The 17813-nt window shown below is 44.5% G+C and overlaps 1 protein-coding gene across 1 annotated transcript; it reads left to right on the top strand.

Moving 5' to 3' along the window:
* Positions 1 to 2774: 2774 nt before the first annotated feature.
* Positions 2775 to 15665, top strand: LOC145398338 (zinc finger protein Noc-like). Its single transcript, XM_080271228.1, has 4 exons — positions 2775 to 2990; positions 8065 to 8640; positions 13178 to 13434; positions 14254 to 15665. The coding sequence occupies exons 1-4, from the start codon at positions 2919 to 2921 to the stop codon at positions 14678 to 14680; spliced, it is 1332 nt and encodes a 443-aa protein (XP_080127354.1). The 5' UTR covers positions 2775 to 2918; the 3' UTR covers positions 14681 to 15665.
* Positions 15666 to 17813: the final 2148 nt, after the last annotated feature.

The following is a 17813-nucleotide window of genomic DNA, read 5'->3' as shown; positions in this document are numbered from 1 at the left end:
TTTTATATGACGTGTGTTTTATATGACGTGTTTTATATGAAGTGTTTTATATGACGTGTTTTACATGACGTGTTCTATTTGACATGTGTTTTATCTGACGTGTTTTATATGACGTGTTTTATATGACGTGTGTTTTATATGACGTGTTTTATATGACATGTGTTTTATATGACATGTGTTTCATATAGTTCCTGCCACACAGAACAGAACAAAAAATAGGGGTAGTCTTTTGAAGGATTGTTGACATTATGGGGGACTGTTCTGCCTTGGAGGAGGTTCGCACTCTCGGAATGCTCTTGTTATTGATGTTTTCTTCAGTGTATGACTTTGTATTTCTTGATGGTGTTATTATTATTATTATTATTATTATTATTAGTAGTAGTAGTAGTAGTAGTAGTAGTAGTAGTAGTGGTAGTAGTAGTAGTAGTAGTAGTAGTATTGTTGCTATTGTTACTGAATTATTGTTGTTGTTGTTATTGTTGCTGTTGTTGTTGCTGCTGCTGCTGTTATTATTATTATTATTATTATTATTATTATTATTATTATTATTATTATTTGCTTCACACACACACACACACACACACACACACACACACACACACACACACACACACACACACACACACACACACACACACACGATCTCTCTCTCTCTCTCTCTCCCAATAACTCACCCCGCCCTCTCCATCTTTCGATCTGAATTAAAATATATCACATCCAGTCATTTCCTTCTCCCTCTCCCCCTCTTTCTTTCCTTCCTTCCTCCTCCTCTTCCTCCTCCTCTCATTTTTCCTCCATCCTCTCTCCCTTCACATGCTTTACCTTGTCCTCTTTTCTCTTTTATTTTCCCCTCATTCTTGTACATTAATCTTTCTTTTCCTTCCTCCTCCCCCCTCCCCTTCCTTCTCCCTCTTCCCCATATCCCTTCCTCTTCTCTCATCACTATCCCTACTCAGCTTCATATCTCACATCCCCTCTCTTCCTCCCCATACCTCCCCACCTCACCTCATTTCTCATGTCACATCCCCCTCCACCTTCCTTTCTCCTCCCCCCTCCCATCCCTAGTCATATTCTCACCTCTTTTCACTACCCCTCTCAACCCCTCCCTCCCCCTCCTCTCCTCTGTGTTCCCCTTCTCCTCCTCTGCCATCCCTTTCCTTCCCCCATTCTATTTCCCACCTCACATCCTTGAATCCCCCGCTCCCCCATTTTTCATATTCTCCCTCCTTCCACCACACCATCTCTCCCATCGTCTTCACCCTCCCATCCCCTTCTCTCTTCTCTCATCTCCTCCTCCTTACCACATTCCTTCTTTCTTATCCTTCCCTTCCTCTCTTCCACTACATGTCCCCTCCCCTTCCTTCCACCCCTCCCCCTCATCTCAAATCATATCCCCTCCCTTCCCTCCACCCCTCCCCCTCCCATCTCAAATCATATCCCCTCCCTTCCCTCCACCCCTCCCCCTCCCATCTCAAATCATATCCCCTCCCTTCCCTCCACCCCTCTCCTGCTCCTCTCCCCAATTCTTCCCCCTCCCCCTCTCATCTCAAATCATAACCCCCTCCCCTGCCCCTCTCCCCCAGTTCTTCCCCCTCCCCCCCTCATCTCAAATCATAACCCCCTCCTCTCCCCTCCCCTCCCCTCCGCTCGGCAGCCACCTGTGAGAGTCAGTCGGCATCTCGAGGCCTTTGTCAGCGCGGGGGACAAGGCGGACCGGAATTAAAAGTTGTAAAATGAAGCAATTACCCCAGAGCAAAGGACCAGGGCGAGGGGAGGGAAAGAGGGAGGGAGGGGAGAGAGGGAAGGAAGGGCGAGGAGTGTGTAGGGGAGGAGAGGGAAGAGGGGGAGTGAGGGTGCAAGGGAGAGAGGGGAGGCAATGGTGAGGGACGTAAGGGTGAGAGTTTGGTTGTGTGGGGGAGGTCAGGGAAGGGAAGGAGGGGAATGAGTGAGAGGGATGTGGGAGAAGGAAAATGAAGAGGGGGAAACAAGGGGAGGTGGGAGAGAGGAAGGGAAGAGTGAGGACAGGAGGTAAGAGGGGCGTAAGGAGAGGGGGGAGAGCAAGAAGCCAGGAGGGAGGGAGGAAGGGAAGGAGGAGCAGGAGGGGAGGGGGAGGAGGAACTACCACCTCTTCCCGCACACGATCAAGTTTCTCTCCCCCCTCCTCCCCATCTCCCCCCTCCCCTTCCCAACTCACCGACACAGACCACCGCCGCGATACTCAATCCCAAAATGCTTCGCCGCCTTCAGATCTGCCTTCACCTCCGCCCAACCCAGTAAAAAAAAATGAGAAAGAAAAGAGAGTGGGAAGAGAGAGAGCGAGTGAGAGAGGAAGCGGCACGGGGAGAGAGAGAGGGAGAGAGTGGGAGGGAGAGGGGGGGACAAGGGGAGGGATGGGGAAAAAAAATACTGAGAGGGCGAGTGAGGTGTGAACGATACATTGGGAAGGGTGAGCGATGCGCGGTGGGACGGCCATGTGTCAGATCATTAGTGTCTTCGGTGTGATTGGTGACTCTCGCTTTACCCATCATCCCACCATTCATCATCTTAAGTGACGACATAACATCGCCCTCGACCAATCAGCACGCGCGTTACATCCCCGTCTGGGCGCGGGGACCAATCACCGCGTGTCCCTGGGCTCCAACGTGTGAAATCTAACGGGACATTCTCGGCCAATAGGAAGGGGCGTTACAAGTCCCCCCCATCGTGACGTCACTTGGCCGCGGGGTACGAGCCAGCAGAAATCAAGAGTATTCATTCAGTTAGCAGAGCGCAGTGGTAGTGGACGTTCGTGTGGTGCGCTCCTGGTCTGGCATGTGGTCGCGCGCTCCGAAGTGAGGAAAAAACATCCCCAAAGTGCGCAGTTGGATTTTTCGGTGTGAGGGTTTTTAAAAAGTGGTTGCGACAGAGACACGGACATCATGTTGACATCAGGCGGTAACCAATACCTGCGACCTGAGTATCTCAACCCCATACAGGGACATTCTATCGAGGTAAGAGAAACTTTTTAAAGGGCTTAGATTGCTATTTAAAGGGACTGATTTTTTAAAGGGCCCGATTTTTAAAGGGACCGTGTGGGTGGAAAGAAAATTAAGAATGGAAAGCGAGTAGATGTAAGTTATTCAGGTATATTTTGTGTCCCTGTTTCATTGATGCTGTGAATTTTAAGGGAGTGATTATGGGGACCTTCTGGGTATATGAGATTGTGAGGAATATTAAAGGGAGGGGAGACAAACCTTTATTCAAGTTACTTACAAATATTTATTCCATGTATATGTGTTCTTTGGTCCAACAAATTCCTAGGGAGAGAACTGGGGATCGTGTGTGCATATGAGAGAATCCTAAGAAGAGAGTGATAATAAACGTGTATTTTAAGATATTTACAAGTCCTTAGATGGGAATAAAGGTCTGGATGATGATGATTCGTGTGTTTTTTGATTTGTGAGTATCGTGTGGAGTTTTGGGGAGCGATTTTAGGGATCTGAGTATGTACGAGAGAGAAAGGTTCGCGGTGGAAGGGGGACAAAAGTAAATTTCAGGAGTTATTAAAATGTGTAGATTATGTGTATGTGTTTTTGGCTGCTGTTAAGTAGTGGATATCTTTGAAGTGGGATGATATCAGGGACCTTTTCCTGCGAGGCAATGGTTGTCGGGACCTGTGTTTATGGTACTGTGAGGGAGAGAAAATGAGCATAGCAGCATATTTCAGGTGATTTATGGTATTATGTGTGTCAGGGTGTTTAAGTGAATGTTAGGTTTGTTTACTGTATTTAAAGGGTGTTTTTGTGGCCCTCGTATGCACGCTTATATATGAGAGTGGAGAAGGTGATGATGATGAAGATGAAGACGTATTTTAAGCTACGTACAGATTATATTATGTAGTTTCATGTTTATTTGATGCTAGGAATGTTGTGTGTGTTTATATAAGCAGTAATTTCAGGGACCTCTTACGTATGTCAAAGAGCATGAGTGAGGGGAGGAGGCAAATTGGATGGAGACGAGTTAATCCCAAGAGATATAATTTAATTTTTGATGTTGTGGCAGTGGCGTGATGTTTACCTGTGAAATTAGTGATGTTAGAGGCCTTGAGGTGAGCCCCGTGAGACTGAGTGGGAAATGTTTGGTATCTTCCCTTTTACGCAGCGAATTGACGTAAAATATGAGTCGTATTTTGAGAGGAATGATTTTTTTTTAGTCCTTGTGGGTGGATGAGTGGATGAATATGCGTCATTGTGGGTCTAGTGGATGAATATGAATGTGGATGATCAAGTGGATGAATATAAGCATGGATGACTTAAGAGAATATATATAAATTTGTGGATGATCTGCTGTATATAAATCATTTTGGATATAACGAGTGAGTATATACCTTTGTGGATGATGTAGTGGATGAATATATATGTGGATGAGTGGGGAAGCTAAGTGATTCCGATATGGCCTGATCATGTATTTCCCTCGAGCATAAGTGGCCAAAAATAGTGATAATGATAGCAATTCACCTGACAGGGATGAAGGAGGAGGGAGTGGACGGATGTGTGCGCCTGATGAGCATACGTAATACAGGTGTTTTTTTACGCTCCTTGTAACTGCCGGATTAAAAGCAGTGAGACGGGTTAAGGTGCCAATGGTGTGTCAAAACAAGTAGTAATATTCAGTAAAATACGAGACATTAGGCACCAAAATAGCGCACCATAAAAATCCAGGTGTCAGTCATACGCACCCCTGATTAGCCTGTCAGGTGTTGAGACCTTATGATTGTATTCCTGGCTCCTTCAGTTTCTCGAGGCACTCAGTTCTTGAAATACATTTTTCTGACGTACCGGTACTTCCCTCCCCCATCATCCAGTAAACCCCCCACCCCTCTGCATTCTGTAACCCCTTCCCCCCTTCATTCTGTAACCCCTTCCCCCCTTCATTCTGTATATATCCCCCTCCCCACCTTCCTAGAGTTCGATTTTTTTTTTTTCATAGTCCTCCTCTTTCCTCAGTTACTCAAAACACTTAATCCTTCTAATACATTTTGATAAAGTCTCTCCCCATTCCCCTCCCCCTGTCGAATTATGAGGCCTTTTTGATAATCCCTCGGTCCTCCCTAATTCCTTTTCCTAAATGTGAACATAAACCTTGTAAACTAATTTGCATTGTTCTCGCCCCACCCACACCAAAAAACCCTCCCTCCATATCCATAAGAGAATCTTGGAATTACCTCTCTGGCTTTGAAGACTTGTGATCGTCTTTCCAAGTTCCCTCAGCTTGTAAAATAGATAAATAAATAAATAAATAGTACACTTAATCTTGCTAAACTCTTCCCCCCTCCCTCCATTAAGATCCTGTCCCTCCATAGTCATAAAAACATTCGTGAATTCCATGTAAGAATTAGGTTTGTGATAATCTCGGTCTTCCCAATGTCTTAAAGCGCCTTAATCCACGTAATACATTTTCCTAAACTCCCTCCCCCCCCCCCAAGATCCCTCCTCTTCCATATTCATACATGAGCGAATGAATATGCTAATGAGATGCATAGGGAGCTCTGGGTTCCATATTACTTCATGCATATTCATATTACATTGACCAGGTTGCATATGTTGTTGTTATTGCTATTTTTTGCCAATATTCAGGTATGTGTGTTTTGTTTACCTGAGAGTTTACCTGTTCGGCGTCCCTGCAACCTCGGCTCCACTGAGGAAAAAATAATGATCTCCAAAGGTATAATTATTCAGACGGATGGCGATAATTCAGGAAGCCATAATTATTAGGAAGATGCCAAGTCGGAATCTCCCAACCCCCTCAAGGTCGTTCGGTTTGAGCCAAGGTGCCGAGTTTGCAGGTGTGTCGAAGTCTCCCGTGATGGATGACTATGAGGGGCGAGTCAGTGGCAAAAATATGAGTACCGAGGGAGTAATAAAAGACCCCCTATTTTTTCCTATTAAGTCTGTTAAGGATATGATGATGTATGGCTTTTTTTTTTTTTAACCATACCAGACTATTCTTTTTTTTCTTTTTCGTTTTTGGTGTCTTAATATTTTTCCCTCCTTTGCTAGTCCTTCAGCTACACACACACACACACACACATATATATATATATATATATATATATATATATATACATACCGGTATGTTATATGTGTGCTACCACCAGGCGATTTTATTTATATCAGGTAAAATATTTTAAGGTGAACGGAAATTTGAGACAGTATCCATTAACTTCCCTGCGGTAAAAATAATAATAATAATAATAATAAGAAGAAGAAGAAGAAGAAGAAGAAGATAAATAAATAAGAACTAAATAAAATCGACTGGGGGAGGCAAGTAGGAAGTAAAGAAAAAAAAAAGGTAATCTAAAGGAAAAGAAAAATTGTCACCATTTTCTTATTAATCATGTTTTTGTGTCACCCAGTCTTGTTTTACCCACTAGTTTTTTTTTTTTACCTTAACTTTTTTGCCCTACTCTATATTTCGTGACCTCCATCTTTAGGTAGTAAGAAAAGGTCATGATGATAATAATAATGATGATGATGGTGGTGATGATGATGATGATGATGATGATGATGATGATATATTTCCTACTCGTTTCCTTTCATCATTATGTAACTTTTTTCCCCTCATCTGTGTGATTTTCCATTCTGTTTTCCCTCTGTTGATTCTTGCCTTTCCTTCATGTCAGCCATATTTCAGCATTTCCTGCAACACGGTGGGGTTTTTCCTGTATTTCTCTCTCTCTCTCTCTCTCTCTCTCTCTCTCTCTCTCTCTCTCTCTCTCTCTCTCTCTCTCTCTCTCCATATAATATCCCCCATCCCCTAATTGATTTATCTTTCATCATCCACTTCCGTTTCATCATCTCTTCGTTTGGACCTGTTACGCATCAAATTTCTTTCTTATATTCTATTATTTTCTGCCCTGTTATCTTTGTACTATTATTTGCCTGTTGTTTGGCTCTAAATCATCTCCCTTCTTGGATTAATTTTACTGTGGCTATTATCTTTACGTCATGTAGATTTTCAAGGAAGGGAATTTAGCTATTATTCTTTTTGTCTTTCTTTTCTTATCTATCTGCCTATTCATCTATTCATTTATTCATTCATTTATTTTTTAGTATTTCCTGTTTTTTGTAGGGACCCTGAGCCCCCTCGCCCACCCCCGTTCTTACTAGTTATGGTACTAATTTCTTAACATCTTTCTAGTATACTGTATTTTCCCTCTGGTAAATGGTATTCTATTATTTCCATTTGTTTCTTTTTGCACATTTTTATACTCTTTCCACCTCACCCCAGTTTGGATTTTCTTTCTTCACTGTTCTGCATTTTACTAAGTTTTTTTTTACTAATTTTCCCCATTTTTTAGTTTAGATATTTTTCTTTGACTTCTTATCTTCGGCTATCTTTCTTTCGATAGTTTTTCATTAATTTTCACTTTCTTTTTTCATACAGTGTATTTTTTTTCTCATCTTGGTCTTTCCTTTTTTTTTTTTCCTTTTTTTTTTGTCATGTGCTTTTCACCATATTCCCTTTACCTGTGTTTTTTTTTTTTTTTGACTAACTTTTCCCATATTTTCTTTATCGTCAATATCACCTTAACCTCCATTTTCTAGTTTATCATGATTTCCTCGCTTTTTTAAGTATATTTTTATCTGATATTTTTCTCATCATTTTCATCATCACCATCATCATCATCATCATCATCATCATCCCATCTTTCTTCCCTCTCACAGATTGGATTAGGTGACTCTCAAAGCATATAATTATTTTTTATGTATTTCCCCTAACACCTGTATCTCTGCTATTCATTTTTTTCAGCCATGTATAAATAATTTGGACTTCTGAAAATATTTCCCAAGCACCTGTATCTCTGCTGCTCATTTTTTCACAGCTATGTATAAATAATTTGGATTTTTTTAAATATTTCCCCAAACACCTATATCTTTGCTATTCATTTTTTCAGCCATATGTAAATAATTTGGACTTTTAAAATATTTCCCCAAACACCTGTATCTTTGCTATTCATTTTTTCAACCATTTATAGATAATTTGGACTTTTTTCACCTTATTTTCCTTTTTTCGGACTTTTAGCTGGACGCCAAAAAGTCCCCCTTGGCGTTGCTGGCCCAGACCTGCTCCTCCATCGGGGCGGACCTCTCCTCTAAGGGCGCGGGGGGACTCCCAGGGGGCGATAAGTCCTCCAAGGGTAAGTCCTCTCCCGGGGCGAAGAGTCCGGGAGCCTCCCTCGCCATCTCCCCTTCGGACGAGACTAAGGTTCGAGACACAACCACCTCGTCCTTCAAGCCCTACGAGAAGAAGGACGAGGACGACCGTGTGAGTCCGAGCAAGAGGACTTCCCCGAGTGCGAGATCCCCGGCAGGTAGTCAGCCGAGTGCCGAGAGGTCGTCCTCGAGGGGCAGCGAGAGTGGCAGGTCGTCCTCCCGTCCTCGAGACCCACCCTCGTCTTCGTCCTCGCTCTCCCCCCGCGTCTCGTCGTCTCCCCTGCCGCCTAAGTCGTCCTCGCTGTCCTCGCACGCCCTGGCTGGCCTCGGGGACCTGACGAAGGACCCTCTGGCCGCCTACAAGCTGGCACCGAGTCTCTACCCACACCTCGCCCTCGGTCTCGACCCCCTGGGAGCGGCCGGACTCTCAGCGCTTACAGCCAAGGTGGGTTCGAGGACAGATAAATTAGAGGAAAGATATAGAGATAATTTAGCGAGGACAGGTGAGCAAATTAGCGAGATGTAGGTGAATTAATCATCAAGGGAAGGTACTTTAATTTTGGAACAGGTATTAGAGGACAGGTGAAGTAATTAACGAGGACAGGTGAGAAAGTGCAATGATTAGCGAGGACAGGTAAGAGATTTAATTAACGAGGACAGCTAGATTAATGGGGAGGGGAGAAGTTAGGTGGTTTGATTAGCGAGGACAGGTGATAGGGTAAGTAAATTAACGAGGACAGGTGGGAGAGGATAGGTGATTTATTGAGCTAGGACAGGTAGGATATTTAACAGGTGGGCAAGGACAGGTGGTTTAATTAACGAGGACAGGTAAGTTGCGAGAAACGGTGTGCGAAACCCGGAGAATTTTTTTTACTCAGGTGATAAGCCCAGGTAGATCAGTAATTAGGTGTACAGGTGGATCAGTAATTAGGTGTACAGGTGGATCAGTAATTAGATGGACAGGTGGATCAGTAATTAGGTGGGCAGGTGGATCAGTAATTAGGTGGACAGGTGGATCAATAAATAGGTGGAGAGGTGGAACAGAGGGAATAAAAGCGCCTGACGGTAGCAAGAATAGAAGTAGTGAGAGGGTGAGGCTAGGAAGGTAATTCATTAAGATGGGTTAATAAATTTCCCCCTTTATGTTATGCCATTAATCTCTCTCTCTCTCTCTCTCTCTCTCTCTCTCTCTCTCTCTCTCTCTCTCTCTCTCTCTCTCTCTCTCCATGTTCTTCCCTTTGTTATCCTCTTATTCCTCCTCTCATCTTTCCTCATTCCATTCTTGGCTTCTTCATGTGTCTCTTTCCTCTTCCGTCTTCCTCTTCCTCCTCCTCCTCCCTCTTCCAGCTCTTCCTACTCTTCCTCCCCCGGCCAACCACGTGACTCACTCTGACGCAATCTCTCAGTTCCTGGCTCTCTTCCCAAAATGCATCGTCCCTCTCCCAGCCTTCCCTCCCCTCCCCCCTCGCCTATATAGAGCGAAAAACAATGACACTTCCCCCGCGGTTACCTTATTTTTCTCACAAATTTTCGTTCAGCCTTGCACTTTTTCACAATCTTGCGTCCGTGTCTCAGATTACTTCGTTTTTTTTTTTCCTTTGTCCCTTCTGTAATTCTCACAGTGGTTCGTTCTCTTAGATAATCCATGACTTTTCTTGCCCTTAAATTTACCTCAGTCTCTCTCTCTCTCTCTCTCTCTCTCTCTCTCTCTCTCTCTCTCTCTCTCAGTTTTCCACAGTTCTTTATCTCCTTTTATAATATTATTCGATAATGCTTCGCTTCTTTAATGCTACTGTTTACGTCTATATTTTCTCATATTTCGCTCCTCTGCGTATACCTTTCTTTAGATTTCGTCCAAATTCTAATAGTTTCTTTCTTTATATCTTCCAAAATTATTCCTTCACCTCCAAAATTTTGACCCAAGTTTGAATCTCCCTCATTATAGTTTTTCCCCATAAATTTTTGACCGTGTCTTTCACCACATATATTTTCAATTTATAACGTCTTGTATACCTTCTACTATATATCGTCTTCCCTTATTTGTTACTCATACTTCTTAGTGTTTGGCTTCCCTTCTTTCTTCATCTTCTCTTTCTTCTTTTTATTTTTTTCTTCTTTCCCTTCTTTATTTTCTTCCTCTTCATTTTCTTCTAATTCTTCTCATTAATCTTCCTCCAAATCGGTCTGTCTTATCGTGGTAGTTGGCTGGGCTCCGGGAAAAGTAATAATGATAGCCGATATCTGTGGTTTATCAGGTAATGAGTGGCTACGGGAGTGATTAGGAACACCTGGATTAGGGATTAGGTCAGGCAGGTGGATTAGGCGCCCCGGGTGATTGGGTAGTGAGGGAGGGGGATTAGAGGGGTGAGGGAGGGGGATTAGAGGGGTGAGGGAGGGGTATTGGGTAGTGAGGGAGGGGTATTGAGTAGTGAGGGAGGGGGATTGAGCAGTGAGAGAGAGGGATTGAGCAGTGAGGGAGGGGGATTGAGCAGTGAGGGAGGGGGATTGGGTAGTGGGGGAGGGGGATTGGGTAGTGAGGGAGGGGCATTGAGTAGTGAGGGAGAGGGATTAGAAGGGTGAGGGAGCGGGACTGAACCGTGAGGGAGGGAGATTAAGTAATAAGGGAGGGGGGATCTGTCTATCTATCTATATATATCTATCTGTCATTCGCCTGTCATTATTACCTACTCTTTCCCACCTCTCATTCTTGGGTAACTTGTCTAAGGTCCTTTTTCTTGTTCGTTAAGGAAGCTCCCTAACACCTTTTCCTAAGCGATTTATTTTTGGATACGGCTGGTTAATATCAGTTTGTACATTATTTTTTCTGACAATAGTGTTTTATTTTTTTATTTTTAACGGGAGAGAACAGTAATAAGTAAAATAAATCGCTTAGGAAAAGGTGTTAGGGAGTCTATTTAAAGTCCCCATTTATCTCTCTGTCTTCACTCTCGCTCATTCTCTCTCTCCTTTATTTGTCTCTTGGCATCTAGCTGTCATTTGCTCAGCTCTCTCTCTCTCTCTCTCTCTCTCTCTCTCTCTCTCTTTCTCTCTCTCTCTCTCTCTCTCTCTCTCTCTCTCTCTCTCTCTCTCTCTCTCTCTTTATCTGTGTCTATTTTCCATCACCGCTTGTGTTAGTTTCTCTGTCGATATTACCGCTTCTGTATAAAATTCTCTCTCTCTCTCTCTCTCTCTCTCTCTCTCTCTCTCTCTCTCTCTCTCTCTCTCTCTCTCTCTCTCTCACCCACACCAACCCTTCCCTCACCCAACTCTCCAACTAACTTCACTGCCCAAAGCGCCATTATTTTTACCCTTCAAGTTGTAGTGGGTTGTGTGGGGATCAGGCTTTCAATGGCTGTTCCTGTCCCTTCTTCTTGAGTTACTGCCCCTTTCACCTCTCCCTTTTTTATCACCCTCTTCTTCCCTCTCTGTATGTCTGTCTCTGTCTCCCCTCTCCTCTCCTCTTCTCTCCTCTGTTCTACTCTGCTCTGCTCCCTCTCTCTCTCTTTCTCTCTCTCTCTCTCTCTCTCTCTCTCTCTCTCTCTCTCTCTGCTTGCTTCTCTTCTCAAATTTCGGCTCGTTCTCTTTACCTTTCAGTTTTAGCATCTATCATTTTATCTTTTTCTTCCATAATTTTCCCTATTCTTCCATTATCTTCAGTCTGTCCGTCTGTCTTCCACCCCTATCCCTTTATCGCCATCCTTCCCTCTTTGTCCCCCCTTCTTTCGCAGTGTTACTTATTTGGTTTCGTAAATCCTCGTCTTTATCGTTATTTCTTTAAGTTTTCTCCTATATCAGCCGTAGTTTCACTCCTTTATTTATCAACGCTTCCTTTTATCGTCCTTTTTGTCTTCCTATTCTACATTCTGTCATTAGGATGCTTTTTCTTCGTGTCCGTTGCTTTATTTCCATTTTTTAAATATTTTCATCGTTTTTCAATTTTATTATTATTATTATTAAGCTTCGCCATATATATGGCGAAGCTTAATAATTTGTTAAGTATTATCATTATTTTCTTTGCACTTCTTTTCTCAGATCTTGATATAAATGAGAGAACCCAAGTTACCCATGTACTTGTGAATAATATAAATGACCTTGACCTATTTTTCAAAGGTCATATGCAAATTTTTGGTGCAGAAAAATACGTATTTGAAATGGAAATATCTCCGAAGCTACTTGAGATGTAGCAGTTAGGTTGAAAACCCTCTGATAAAAAAGTTTCTGAGAATTTTGGCTGAATATTTTGCCATTTAGCCTAGTGAAAAGTACCGAATTCAGATCTGCTCAGTGTTTTCTTTGTAATACTTTGTAGAGACTACCACAAAAGTTGCAATGTTGTATCTTAACAGAAATATAGTTCTGGTTGCACTCATCTGGAAGTAATATGGTTACAGTTATGCATAAAGTTAGCCAGGCATTGAGACGTAAAACGTGCCCATGGCGAAGCGTCCTTATTGTGGCTATACAATAAGTAAATAGGTAACTAATTATTTTCATTTGTTATTATTATTATTATTATTATTATTATTGTCATCAATGGTTTCACTTCCTCTCGTCACCCTCCGCATTTGAAACTTAAAAGAAAACTTGTTTTGTCGCAGTTCATAATGGTGTCGTCCTCCTCACCTTGTTTCCCTTTTTATTTATTTAATGTTTTTAACTTCACGTCAGAATCTCTGTTCCGTACCCCTTAGTCTTTCTCTCCCTCCTGGTTTTGCAGTCCTACGTTCCTTCTTCACGCTTCTAATTCTCCACTCCTATTTTCAGTCCATAAGTTTTTTCTCCTTGCTCTGAAAATGAATGCACATCTCATTTCAGTATCTTATTTAAGCTATTGATGCAGCTCAGTACTTAATCTTGAATAATCCCAGTCGAAAGTGTAACAATCTACGGATAAATAACCCCAAGTTTCGCGTTCAAAATATCCCAATCAACATCCTTAGTACATCCATCAGACTTCCTAAATTCCCCCTTCCTTACCCCAGGTCCCCACCAGCACCTCCGCCGCCCTCGCCAGCCCCTACATCGGTTACGCGAGGGTGAAGACGTCCTCCGGTACCGAGACAGTAGTTCCCGTGTGCCGTGACCCCTACTGCACCGGGTGTCAGGTCAACGCACACGCCGCACAGGTCGTGAGCGGCACATGTCCGCCGGGGTGCTCACAGTGCACTCAGATCTCGGCCCACACCAAGCACCTCGCCGCTATCCCAGGCCTCATACCCACACTCCCGGCATCGTCATTGTGAGTATTGGTGTGTGTGTGTGTGTGTGTGTGTGTGTGTGTGTGTGTGTTGAAATATATAACCATTCTAAACGATCATCATCATCATCATCATCATCATCATCATCATCATCATCACTCCGTCCCTGTTCTTCACAATTATGAGTAATAGAGGAAAGTAATGGGCTATACCTGATGAAACGCGCAATTATTTTAGACATCCCTGTAGTTGATAGTCACGAAGAAGTGCTACATCTCAGTGTTGGTGAAGGGGTCAGTAAATGAAGTGATGTTAGCGTGTGTCAAGGAACCATTAATTATGTCATTAGGCTGCCACCCCCCTATGCCTAAGGGGTAATGGGTCACGGGGTAGTTATGTCTCTTGGTGATGGTTGTGCTTGTTAAGTGGTTGGAGTGGTTGTTCAATAGTTCTTTTCATTAAGAGGGAATATTTTTTTGCTCATTAAAGACAGTTGGGATGCAGTTAGATTTTACCGTGGCTACCTTCAGATTATTTTATTTATGGTGTGTTTTATTTGATTTACTAGAGGGGAGCACACCACTTCGAAACTCCTTGATCAGTAAAGTCTCCTAACATGAATAAAGTCGTCTTGCAGTAATTGATTAAAATACTGAAAGAGATCGTCAGACTAAGAGACATCATCATCTGGAGGAAACCTTTCAAGGTGTCAGGGTTGAAATGAGGTTGTATTGGTGTTTATTAATTGTTAATTATTTGGCTGCCTTTATTATCTGACTAGGCTGCCTTTATTTTTATCTGACTACCTTATGTCTTATAATATTAATGATACTAAGACTTAGCCTATACCTCTTCTGCAGGAATGGCCTCTACCCTCCCCCTGGGCTGGTGGGTGGATCACAGCAGCCATATGTGTGCAACTGGATAGCGGGCGACACCTACTGTGGCAAGCGCTTCTCCACCTCCGAGGACCTCCTTCAGCACCTCAGATCACACACCAACCTCTCCGCCTCAGACTCCACCCTGCCGCTACATGCCCTACCACACCCCCTGCTGGCTGGGCCCCTGCCACGTGGATACCCAACGCCTCCCCTGTCGCCTCTCTCAGCCACACGTTACCACCCTTACGCCAAGCCACCCCTGCCGCATCTGCCCCCTGCTGCACCCCTGCCATCAGCCCTAACTGCTGCCTCCCTCAGTGCCCTGCCGCCACATCCCCTGTCAGCTTACTACAACCCCTACTCCCTTTACGCACGTGGGTTAGGGGCTACGGCGGGATTACATTAGTGTCCCGCATTGCCCCGACCCACCCCCCTAATTCTGTGATGTCTCCTACCCTCAAGATGTACAAATGAGTGTCTCCGTGATGTACAGGTGTGTGTCGTGTCGCGTCGGGCCCCTCCGTCGTCCGGCGCAAGGTTTATGTTGTCGGTGTGACCCTTTTTACTTAATGATCTGTGATTTCTTCTGTTTACGTGTCGAGACAATCATGTATAAGTTACCTACCCTCCCCGCCCGTTCGGGAGTGGCACTGGCTGATCTCAAGAGTTGCGTCGCGGCGGCAGGGTGGCAGGGCGAGGACAGGGTGATGGCAGGGCAAGAGGTGATGGCAGGATGGCAGGACAAGAAGGGAGAGTTGTGGCAGCCTGATAGAAAATGGCACATCGTTTCTGTCACCCCGAGAATGGGTTTTGCCTCCCCTCCTTCCCGCACCTCTGCCTCTGTCACTCCCTGTGTTGCCTGTTGCTGCCCTTTTAAATCCTCTCCCCCATTCTTTCTAAGTCATATTATACTGCACTGTTATTTTTTTAAGCTCTGTACATCCCCTGTTGCTCATTCCCGTCATTATTTTTCGTTCATTTGACTCTCCTGTCTCCTCTTCACCCTCACACCCTTTCTGCTTTATCTCATATTCATATACTCGTCGTTTACCTTCTTTCTTCCCTGCCCCTCTCCCTAACTCCCTTTCCTCTCCATTCCCCTCATCCCTACCTCTCTCCCTAACCCCTTCCCCTCTCATTTTCCCTCTTCCTTGCCTCGTTAACTCCTCTCCATCCCTGTTTCCTCCCATATTCCCTCCCCTTCCATCACACTTTCCCAACATCCCTCCCACCTTACACATCCAGCCCCATCACATCATGTCACTCATCATTCCCTCTCACCCCCTCCCTCACACCACCCCTCACCCCCTCCTCTGCACCCCTACAGGACCTCCCCCCCTCCAGTCACGTGTCCTGGGGCTGCTGTGACTCACGTGTTTGTATATTTACTGTAAAATATCTGTACACCAAGTTTTAGAGGAAAAATAAAATTTATTTACAGACCGATTTGCCATTCTCTGTCATCCATTTTGTGGTGCCACGTGAAGTTTTTTTTTTTTCTTCTTTGGTGAGTTTCAGGAAATTGTAAGATGGTCTCTCTCTCTCTCTCTCTCTCTCTCTCTCTCTCTCTCTCTCTCTCTCTCTCTCTCTCTCTCTCTCGCCGTATTTTTAGTAGTAAATTGGAACCTGCATGTAGGAAATATGTCGTCATAAAGCTGTGTGTTTAAGACCGTGTCCAGTTTCTTGGCGTGTTTGTCCTGTGTGTGTCAATGTTGATGTGTGTGGAATTTAATGCATAACAAACCCCCCAGTCCAACCTCGGAATGAGAGAAAGAGAGAGGGGAGGAGGTGGAGGGAGGAAGGGAAGGAGAGAGAAAATGGGAGAGGGAGAGAAAGAGGAGAGGGTGGGAGGGAGAGAATGATAAAAAGGGCGAGAGCCCGAAGTCCACCTTAGAAAAAAGGGAGAGGTAAAAAAGAATGGGAGGAAACGAATAACAGACAACAATCCTCCCTATAAACATGAGATGGGGGGGGGGGGACATGAAGGCGAAGGAAAGGAAGACAAGAGGGAGGGAGTGACAAAAGGAGAGGGCAAAGAAAACGAGAGAAAAAAGAAAACTAAAAAAAAGGGGGAGGGAGGTGGAATAAAATACAGCATGAAATTATCCTATCCATAACTTTACCTGGTGGGGTCCGACAAGGTCACTCACAGCCAGCACGAAAGAAGCCCATATATATCCAAGCAGTGTGTGTGTGTGTGTGTGTGTAGGAAGTAGTGGGGGTACATACGCAAAAACAAACCTACCCACCCCTTTCTCAAACCAACCCCACCCTTCTGGTTCTCGGTAGCAGGCATAAAGCACACGACACACACAAACATGGGGGAAAGAGGAGTGGAGTGGGGTACAAAGCTGGGAGTGGGGAGGGGGGGAGAACCAAGAACCCCCCCTCCCCTTTCAAAGCATCCTCCCTTCGGTTCCCATCACCAAACATAAAACACGCAAACACCAAACCTCCCACATCCCTCCTTTCCTCTCTAGTATACATTAAACACACAAACAACACCCTCGCCTCCTCCGTTTCTCCCTAGCAAGCATAGGACACAAAACCCCCTCAAACACCCCGCCTCCCTCCCCTCCTCGTCAGCAAGCATAAAGCACACCACACACACACACACACACACACAAGCAAAGAGAAAGGGGAAGGACAGTCTCCGGGGCCTCGGAACAATATAATCTTCGGATCGTAATTTGGAGTGTTTATCTTCGGGGGGCTGGCTGAGGTATAGAGGGGTAATGCAGGTCTTCAACGCTAGCCTGAATACTCCCAGTTGAAATTTAGCACTTGAATACCACGTCGGGAGGTCTTAAATATGTCGACTGGGGGTGGGGAGAGAGGTGGTGGTGGTGGGGAGAAAGAGAGGTGGTGGTGGGGGAAGAGAGAGGTGGAGGTGGTGGTGGGGAGAGAGAGGTGGTGGTGGTGGGGGTGGGGAGTTTGTAGTGAGGAGGGATAGATAGGGGGTCTGGGAAGGGGTAGAGAAAGAGGGGTGAAAGAGAGGGGAGAGAACATAATGAAGGAGTTGACTTGGAATAAAAGGAAGGCAAGGAGAGAGAAAGAGAGAGAGGGGTGAGAAAATAAAGAGGGGGTGGGGGCTGTGAAGGAAAGGTGAGCAAGGGAGAGGGAATAAAGAGGGAGGAGGCTTGGAGAGGAAGGAGAAAAGAGAGCAGGAAAAGGGAGAGGTGGGTAGGAAGTAGAGGGAGTTAAGAAGGAAAGAAGGCAGGTTGAGAGAGGGTGGGAGGGAGGGTATGGGAGAGAATGGAAGGTGGATGGGGGAGGGGTGTGGGGCTGGAGGATAGGAAAAAAATAAATCAAAGGGAAGATTAAGAGGAAAATAGCTACTCATGAAAGGAGAAAAGTCATAAACAGAGAAGAAAAGGAAAAGAGAAGGAAAAAAAAAAAGGAAAGGCAGGGAGGGGAAAAAATAGGATGGATTCAAGAAAGGAAACATGAGAGAGGGGGCAGAGGAAAAGGGGAGCTGTAGGAAAATGGAAGGAATGTCAGAGGGGAAGAGGAGTTAAGATGGAAAGGAAAGGAAGGGA

This window comes from Coenobita brevimanus, chromosome 45, assembly GCF_032717465.1.
Source record: "Coenobita brevimanus isolate Jiangsu-jjx chromosome 45, ASM3271746v2, whole genome shotgun sequence".
Lineage (NCBI taxonomy): Eukaryota > Metazoa > Arthropoda > Malacostraca > Decapoda > Coenobitidae > Coenobita > Coenobita brevimanus.
This window is presented reverse-complemented; position numbering and strand designations above follow the sequence as displayed.